The sequence below is a fragment of the Cydia splendana genome, chromosome 4, assembly GCF_910591565.1.
Source record: "Cydia splendana chromosome 4, ilCydSple1.2, whole genome shotgun sequence".
Classification (NCBI taxonomy): Eukaryota; Metazoa; Arthropoda; class Insecta; order Lepidoptera; family Tortricidae; genus Cydia; species Cydia splendana.
Window position 1 is genome coordinate 17,629,135 of NC_085963.1, and position 9,210 is coordinate 17,638,344.

Below are 9,210 nucleotides of genomic sequence, written 5' to 3' on the forward strand. Positions count from 1 at the left end.
AAAAAAGGGAAATAAATAAATCTTTTGCCTAATTTCGGACGTACATTACAGCCCTAGGTCGAAATTTTGGGACGACGATTCTACGAGCAAGTGTGATGAAAATAATGTTTATTTACAGTATGGTAGTCATACGCCACGTCAGCTTGTGTTACTTTCTCGAGTCAAATAAAAGCCTGATGATGACCCATTTTAAAGATCGAGTTAATTTTAGTTTTTTTTTACTAAAAATAGAGTTGTCCAGCTGTAATTTACAATAGTACTAATAGTCTCTGGTTGATTTGTTTCGCAGTATCCCACGGCGCCACGAAGCCGCGTCCGGCGCAGCCGCCGCCGACGCCGCCACCGGGCTCGTTGCTCAACGGCGCGCACCGCGACGAGCCCACGCCGCCGCCGAGGAAGGTACATGTCATATTTGTTTCTTACTTCACCCTCTTCTAGTAGGTACATTCAGAGAACCTACACACAGTTCGTTCGTCTCTCGCTTGAATACGTAAAAGTAATAGAGAGGTAGATAACGAAATTTATATTTTTGCGGTAAATAGGCCCGCAGAACTGATAAACGCGCCTCTTTTTGAAAGGCTCGCTGACTGGTATTGTGGATATGTAAATACTATGTGCAGGGCACGAATGATTACCGAATGGCGCGCGAGCGAAGCGTTCGCCAGATCTGGACTCGCCTCCATATGTATTCAAGCCGTCCTTTCCTTTTCTTGTATTCTTATATGTATTAATTGGATCGAATGAAATGTGGGTCTACGGGACTCTACACTTTTTTTAGGAAACTATAGGTATTTGCTGACGGACTTTTGCAAAATGGATTAAACCACGAACATCACATTACGAATCTAATGTTGGAGTGTTATGTTCTAAATCAATAATATGTGACGTTCCACGGGAAAAGGTACCTTATGGCGGGTATGGAGTTATGCATACCCCAGTAATCTACAATAGATAAGCTATCGATAACACAAAAGATCAACCTTCTAGGTTGCGTAGTTACAGAGATATGATTTTTTGAAAATAATGTTGTGAAATGAGCAACTTTACGATAGAGAAGTTTTAAGTTTAGCCGCCTAAAAAACTATGTTCCTGAAGTAAGTTACATAGTTGACTACAAATAATAATACCTTATATTATGGTATAGATAAAGACATAAATATTCTATCTATTCCTTATGAAATATCAGATAGCTTATTAAATATCAGAGAGCCCTTATTGTTCTTGTAAATACTCCATTCGGACAAACTTTGTAAATTAACTCAATGTAACACTGAGATTAACGCTTAAGAGTTCACATAAATCCTTCAGTGGGCTGATCATGAGCAACAGAGAGTACAGATTATGTTTGTTTTTGCTTCAGAAGAAAAATAGATTGCACCTGGATAAGGCGAAAGCGAAACTGAGAAGGGTAACGAAAGAGAGCTTTAGTGTTACTCGCTTACCCCTGTTTGATTTCCCCTGACTTTTGTTTTTTATGTGACATACAGGGCAATAGTTTGTGCGTTTGGACCGCTGCGCTTATTTTAATATTGACAATCACTTAATAGATCTTCTTTGTAAAGTAAGCGAAGAATTTCGTACATTTGACCTGCCAATTCCTATCTCTATTGCACACGCGTAATTATATTGCTGTCCTGCTCATAATGTCGGCGGTCAATGCCACTGCGGGCAGGACGGCATTATAAGTATGCGCGTGCGATTGAGATAGAAAATGACGGTTCAATGTACGAAATTCTTCATGCTTATTTTAGGTTAGAAAGAGATTTATAGTACCAACTTGTGAATAAACTGGTGATCCTTTTGAATATTGTTGTCTTCAGTGATTGTCAATATTAAGCAGGCAAAACCTTCAAACGTCGCAAATTTACTTTCAGAGAGAAACAAAATTATAATCGGTTTTGGACAAATTATCGTTATTGGCAAAAAACTCTCTTGGCAATGTTTAGTATGTTTAGCAACACCATAAGTTATCTATTGCAATAGTGAGCATTGCGTAGCTTATGGTTACAATTCTACCATTTTGCATGATATACTTGCTTACAGCTTAACCGTAACGATTTTAAATTGTGATTTTATTTCTTAATACTTATTTTCCATTAGCTCTCGCGTAATTTATTTTAGAAATAGAAATTTAGACGTTTGTTCTTAGTTTATACAATTTAGTTTAACGCTACATAAACGACTAAAACAAGTTACGGTTTAGTGGTGACATATTCGAAATAAATAACGGTTGATTTTAGTGTTCGTGACGTTTTTATACCTAATTATAACAAACTTTTTGTGTGAATAATTAACAAAGTCACAAAAACACTACTAAAATACACAGTTAGCCATTATAGCATGATTTTATAGGTCAATAATTATAGAAAATCTAAAATTCGACGCATTTTGGTTAGATTATTTTGATGTTCATAAACATTATAATTATAAATTTAGGCTTTTTGGCTTAATATATATTTAATTAAAAACACTTTCGCATCTACAAGAAAAACACGCCGAATCACACATTTTCTCTTTGTTAACACAACCATTTATAATGGCACGATAATATTATAGTTATTTACGATACAAATGCGGAAAAGAGGAAATTCGAAACGAGTGGCGATAAATTAAAAAACGACCGAAGGGAGTGTTTTAAATCGACACGAGTTGCCAATTACCTATTCGCACGTGTATCGTACAACGTTTTACAGTACATATGGCCCTTTAAACTTACTTGCTTGCTATTTTACGCACTAGTGCGGGAAAATAGGACCATATGTACTGTAAAATATAATACTTTATTTCTTTTTATTCCAAAGAAAATTTTAACTGTCGAATAAAAAGTTATATAAACACATTATTAATGTTATCATTTTTACACAGTTCACAATTTGCATAATCTACATATTTATGCAATGTCCTCTCGATTAAACCCGTCATTCAATTAAATCTAAAAAGCTTTAACCAATCTTCCATCATTCCAGGAATGTTCTAGTCAAGACTCATCACTGGAGCTGTGCGATATATCGGACGGATTAGACGACAGCCGGCTTGGCGCGTTGTCGTGCGACAGCACAAGGTCGCGCGAACGCGGTCGACGGAGCGACAGCCGGTCATTGGACGTTTCTGATACCTCTAGCGTGCATTCGAGGTCGCCATCTACTTCTATTACCATGGTACGTGCTACTCTAGGGAGTAGTCGTTCGAGCTTGGCCTTATATCGGACGGATTAGACGACAGCCGGCTGGGCGCGTTGTCGTGCGACAGCTCAAGGTCGCGCGAACGCGGGGCACGGAAGTGACAGGCGGTCTTGGATATGTTGGATACCTCATACCTCTAGCGTTCATTTGAGGTCGCCATCTGCTTCTCTTACCACTACACTAATCGCTTTAGCCTTCAGATAGATTCCTAATGTAATCATTTCAGTAATTAAAAAGTTAAATATCGATTTTGGATGCAATCTTTTGCCATATGTTTTAGTCTTAGTGAAGATTGTTGATCTTATATTTCCGTCCCAGATGGGTGTGGGCATGCGCCGTTGCCGCGCGCTGTACGACTGCTCGGCCGACAACGAGGACGAGCTCTCCTTCCGCGAGGGCGAGGTCATCGTGGTCATCAACGAGCGCACCGAGGACGACAACTGGATGGAGGGCCAGGTCGAGGGCACCGCCCGCCGCGGCATGTTCCCCGTCTCCTTCGTACACATGCTGCCCGACTAGGCGGGAACGAGACGAATCTAGGTTTCGTAGTCGCTACCAGCTGTAGCTGTTCCTTTTAACACGCCCAGTGCAATCTAAAATGCTTAGCTCGATTTGAAAGCTCATTCGAATGTGTACCTTATTAATCAAGGATAAGGTATACAGTCGCGTTTTCAAACGATGGACGATATTGTCAGTTGAGATGTATATGTATATAATTATTTCTATATGTATACCGAGCGTAATCATACTTTATTTATGGGTTTTTTTTGTGCAATGATGTGCTTGAAAATTAAAATGAAACTAAAAACAATTTCAAGTAACGTGCATAACTTATTCATATTATGTAAATAATTTTATATAAATATTCAACAACCAAAGAATATTTCACAATTTTCTCGCTACGAAATGCATGCAATACACATTTTTCAGCTTAAATAGCATTGGCCGTGTTAAATGTGGATATATTATTATTGTGTTCCTTATGTTTTTAATAAGAATAGCACTGAGAAAGGTCGATGCAATGTCTTGTAAACTTTTCGTGTCATACAAAATTGGTTGTATTAATGTTCTGTGTTCAATAAAGTGGGTAAATTACACTATACGATAAACCGGGACCCGGTGTAAGGGCCATTCCGCACTAACGTCTTTTGAGCGTCAGCGTTATAGAAAATTGCGTCGCTGCTTGGTTGCACCAACGTTGCGTCGAGCCATAGAGTCGACTAGTCACCGACGCTCGGAAGACGCTAGTGTGGGGTAGCCCTAAAGGGACCCAAAGGCCTTTCCAAGCAGGCTTTCAGGTCCGGTTTATAAGATACTGCCATCGTACAGTCGACGTCAAAAATATGTTTACACTTTTGCACCTTACTCCTCTGTAATAAGGCGAAAAGTGTAAACATATCTTTGACGTCGACTGTACATCGTGTAGGGTAATAATCTTGTAATTTTGAAATCATACGTGACTGTACATTTTTAAAGTGTTCAGGAGTGAATTAAAATTTATTGATAAATATTGTCTGAACGTAATTTTCTTATAATTCAGGCAGTTTGACCTGTCTGTATCATCTTTATGTGTGTGTTACACGCTCTGTAAGACTGTAAGCGTATGCTTTTTTTTCATTCGCGTAGGCAAGCCCTATCTTTGTCATTTCGTATTGAGACTTTAGCATATAAAAAGTAAATCATGACATCGATCATTTCATTACATTTACGACGGTGAAGTCGTTAAAATTATTAAACCCCATTTTCGGCCCCATCGTGATTGAATTTAATAAAAATTCTTCCTCATTGAAGCTCTATAACGTTTGAAAATATATATTGCATATTTGAAGGTCCTAATTTCAAGGGATTAGGCTGTGAGTTGTCTGTTAATATCTAGGTAACGGGTGATAAATAGGTTTCTCTTATTTACCGGGGCCATAATTTGTCTAACTAAGTACCTACGAAATATAAAAGTTTAGGGCTAGCCGTTGTGAATGAGAGTATCTCACATATTAAACTATGGTCTGCAAAGTTGGCCTAACGCTATTCATTTCCAACTCTATGAGCTTATTTTAAGTCTAGCATGTTTTCATACTCTGATCGTATTTGATATACACACTGTTAAAATAGTTTCGAAGATAATTCAACTGTTAAATCCTGTAGCGCACAGTAACTTACAGTTAGAATGATTTTATAACTTATTATAACACAATAAGATATACAATTGCATGAGTTTTAAATCGTTGTTACTGGATACTAGCGCAGCAGTGTTATCAAGGCCAGTGCTCAGATAAACTCGGCACACCAATTTATAATTAATGTGATATGTCACTCAATACCATTTATATAGTTATTGTTTTTATACAGGAATTTTAATACTCATACATTTGAACCATTCCAATTTTCATAATTCGTGAAATTAGTGCGTTAAGTTTTAAAATTGCCTAAATTTAAATTGTCGCGAAGCCGTTACGTAGCTTTATATTGCTCTGATGACGACATCAAGGACCTATTCATATAAAGATTACTATAGTCTGGCCTGACGTAATAACAATTTTACAGTACATCTGTGCTACATTACGACATCAGGTGCTATAATAAGCACATTACGTAACTACGTCGGAAATTTAAAGGGCCATAAGTACTGTAACGTTGTACGATACACGTGCGAATAGGTAACTCGCAACTCGTGTCGATTTAAAACACTCCCTTCGGTCGTGTTTTGTCGGTAGTATTTTTCGCACTTGTATCGTAAATAACTATTAAGGGGTAGTGTTAAAAATCATCTATCTCTGCCGTATACCAGGAAAAATGGCAGGATTATTTAAGGTTAATGATTTTATATGAAACAGGTCCAAGTAGATACTGAAAGTTTGCCAGTAGCTAGTCCGTCCCTTCGCGGCTTTGTTCACTTCCGAAACTTGAGTTTCGCGAGGGTTTTTGATAGATTTTTTTCAATTTTCCACTTTGGAATTGTAAAAATAAATGACTTATATAGCTTAACTTCTTTTGTCATACATTTTTCGACGTTTAAATAGCTTGTTCGAGATGTTATTGAATAACTAAAATTAGTAACTATTGAACCAATATATATTAAGAATTAGTAAAGCCTAGGATGTGAGACTTCAGCAGTTACAAGGCAATAAATTAAAGCACCAGGAAAAATTCAAGTCAATGAAAGTTCTTTAGAATTAGTAATAAAATTTTACTATATATGTGTAGTGAGTAACTTAAGCTTCCTGTCTCGAAGTCAACATAACACAATTACAATACGAAACTATAGTGTGTTCGATATAATTCAGATAGAGATTTGCCAAAAACTATGTGATGAGTAGTGGAGAATGATATCAGTTACAAACTTCGGACCAGTGACTGTTTGTTATCTAGTTTGTTCTTGTAGAATATTGAGGTGTCTTAGATTGTTGGTGCATGATGTCTACATTGTTGTGTATGGTGAGAGAGATTTCAGTCGCTTTAATGCTTACAAATAATAGGATAATATAAACCCCGCAAGTGCGACAAAATTACATTTGACGACCATTTGATACGTTACGAGCGCTTTCTCTGTTCGTAAGTAAAATACTTGTAGATTTATGAAAATATGAATTTACGAATTTGTTTGCAATTTAATACGATTGTTATACTTACTGACTGCGCTAGTGCGCAATACCCGTAACTGCATTAAGTATAAAACGAATTTGAATTTAAACCATAATGTCGGGCAATACAGTACACAATCGAACTAGTTTTCATGTGCAGTTACGGTTATGAATAGCGGGGTAGTCGATTTCAAATGAATATTCGGAGTAGTTTTTTTTTTCACGTTTTCTTGCGGCTTGGCAAATTATGATCAGCAAGACCAGCGGCCGTAGCACGGTCGCATTTTTATAACCTGTCACCAATGCCTGTCACGTTCTAACAAGTATGTAACTGCGAAAGTGACAGGCGATAAAAATGGAACCATGAAGATTCGAAGCAACGTAACTAGATTGTACTTTGATCTCTCTCAATATACATAACTAAACTTGTTGTAACTGTTAAATTTTAACGATTTCCACGTTTTCAAATATATGATATAATTATCGAGATACAGATCTATTTCAATATTCTTAGCAATAGTTGTAGGCGCTATATTATGAAGGAACAAAACCTGTTATGCAGAAATATAGTATCGACACATTCCCTAAACTGCTTATGATGGTCGTTTAGGTTTACAAACAATGTTCTGTCATCTCTTTCGCACTTAACCATTTGCGAGAGAGAGAGAGATAGAGAGATAAATTGTTAGTCTATATCGACCATCATAGGTTTTCTTGTAACTACTTAGTTTTTTTGTATATTGGGTTCATTTACTCGCATAGATGTTAAGGATTGCAGATTGTATAGAGTTACCCACATTACCGCATGCGGTGCCATACATTAGTATTATTTAAACAGTTAAAATGTGTATTTTGTTAAGGTAATAAACTGATATAATTATATGTTTGCCTGTGAGCTTTGAGCTAGAAATGTTGTTTCTCCATTTGATAACTTTTCGTTCCAAAGTGCGCTGTTTTTTCTTACGGTAGATGTCGCTACTCTCATTATAGAGGCGTGTTACTTGATGGATCAAGCAAGCTTCAATAGCTCCGTTGGTTTGATCGATTGGGTCAGTGTTCCAAAAGGTCACGGGTTCAAGTTTCGCTCTAGGTGTTTTTTTTTTTTTTTCATTTTAAAATAGATTAAAAATGTATCAATCGTTGCAAGCGGAGAAACAACACTTGGATTTGAGATTGGATCGCCCAGGTTGAATTTGCCATGCTTGTATTACAGCCTTCTTGGCGTTTATCACGTATACTCTTCTTATTCGCATTCAGCTAATTCGATTAGTTTTACGATAGACAATTCCACATTTTTAAGGTGAGATGGGCAGAATCCGTATCGAATCCGAAGTCGAATTCGATTTTATATGCAGTCAACATAGGGATGAGTAACTATATCTTTACCCATCTCATCTTAATTGTTAAAAATGCTTATCTGTATGCCATACGATCAGTTAATTTTTCGCGCTCGCCACGCTGATGAGGCTCCGCACTCCGGTCCGGTGTGTGAGCATGACAGTGCTATGCACGTACATACCGGTGTTCCGCTCGCACACCGGAGCGTTCCGGACAGTTTTAGGTTACCTAAAAACTAAAATATCGGGCGCGGGAGATTGATTGTCGGGCATCCATACAAAATTAAGTAAACAGGTGTATGTTTGGTTGGAAATAGAGTATATAATATATAATTAATTATGTATGAGTGAAAATCTAATGCAAATAGATATAGTAACGGTGTATATAGATCTTAGTATAGAACGTACGAACATAGGCGTCTGTAGAATAAATCCATAATTTATTGTAAACTAGATATGTTAGAAAAGTGCTGACTTTGTCTTGCGTTATGTACTTTTCTATAGGTAGCTCATATGATATAAATGATATTTATTTATATATTGTGAAAATCTAATTGTGATGAAATATTTTAATGCCATTTTTAGCCTGTCAGTATGTTACTTATTGAAAAGTTATTTAACCAAATGATGCTAGTAGTGTAAGATGTTTTATTCTTTATTGTAGTATATTAACGGAGTTGTAGCTGAATAGTTTTTTCTATTGTGTATTACGTGAATGACAATCTGTATGAATTTATTAATACATCACTTCGATGTCTACAATTTGCTTTTTATTTATTTTAGCAAGAAACCCAATTTGAAATGAAATTTAAAAAATGTCACCGGTGCTCCAGTTCTATCAGAAACGAGTAGTCAATCATTAAGATGCAGTGAGTTTAGGCCCTTCTGAGCGTTTAAATCAAGAGCTTCTGCGTTCGGAGCTCGCTGAGCACTACCTCAAGTGGACTCTTTTTCTCTGGTCTGGTACGAACACCTTTCTGGCACGGTAAATAAGGGTCAATTTAGTATGACAAGTGACAGAAGTCAATATAGTTTCATGATTTAAACGCGCGTTGTATAAGCGCTCGTGCGTAGGAGGTCTTAGCGTTTGATAGGTCTGTCACGGCTTTTAGG

At 36.9% G+C, this 9,210-nt stretch overlaps 1 protein-coding gene across 2 annotated transcripts in view; it reads left to right on the plus strand.

Moving 5' to 3' along the window:
• LOC134790061 (arfGAP with SH3 domain, ANK repeat and PH domain-containing protein) overlaps positions 1-8,859 on the plus strand; it is a 99,767-nt gene extending 90,908 nt beyond the window's left edge. The window contains exons 14-17 of one of the 2 annotated variants that reach the window (XM_063760818.1): positions 290-399; positions 1,361-1,408; positions 2,967-3,158; positions 3,501-8,859. In XM_063760818.1, coding sequence (XP_063616888.1) covers positions 290-399; positions 1,361-1,408; positions 2,967-3,158; positions 3,501-3,701 — 551 coding nt within the window. In that variant the 3' untranslated portion in view covers positions 3,702-8,859. The remainder of the gene's footprint in view (positions 1-289; positions 400-1,360; positions 1,409-2,966; positions 3,159-3,500) is intronic. The other variant, XM_063760819.1, reaches the window with a different exon arrangement.
• The last annotated feature ends 351 nt before the right edge of the window (positions 8,860-9,210 follow it).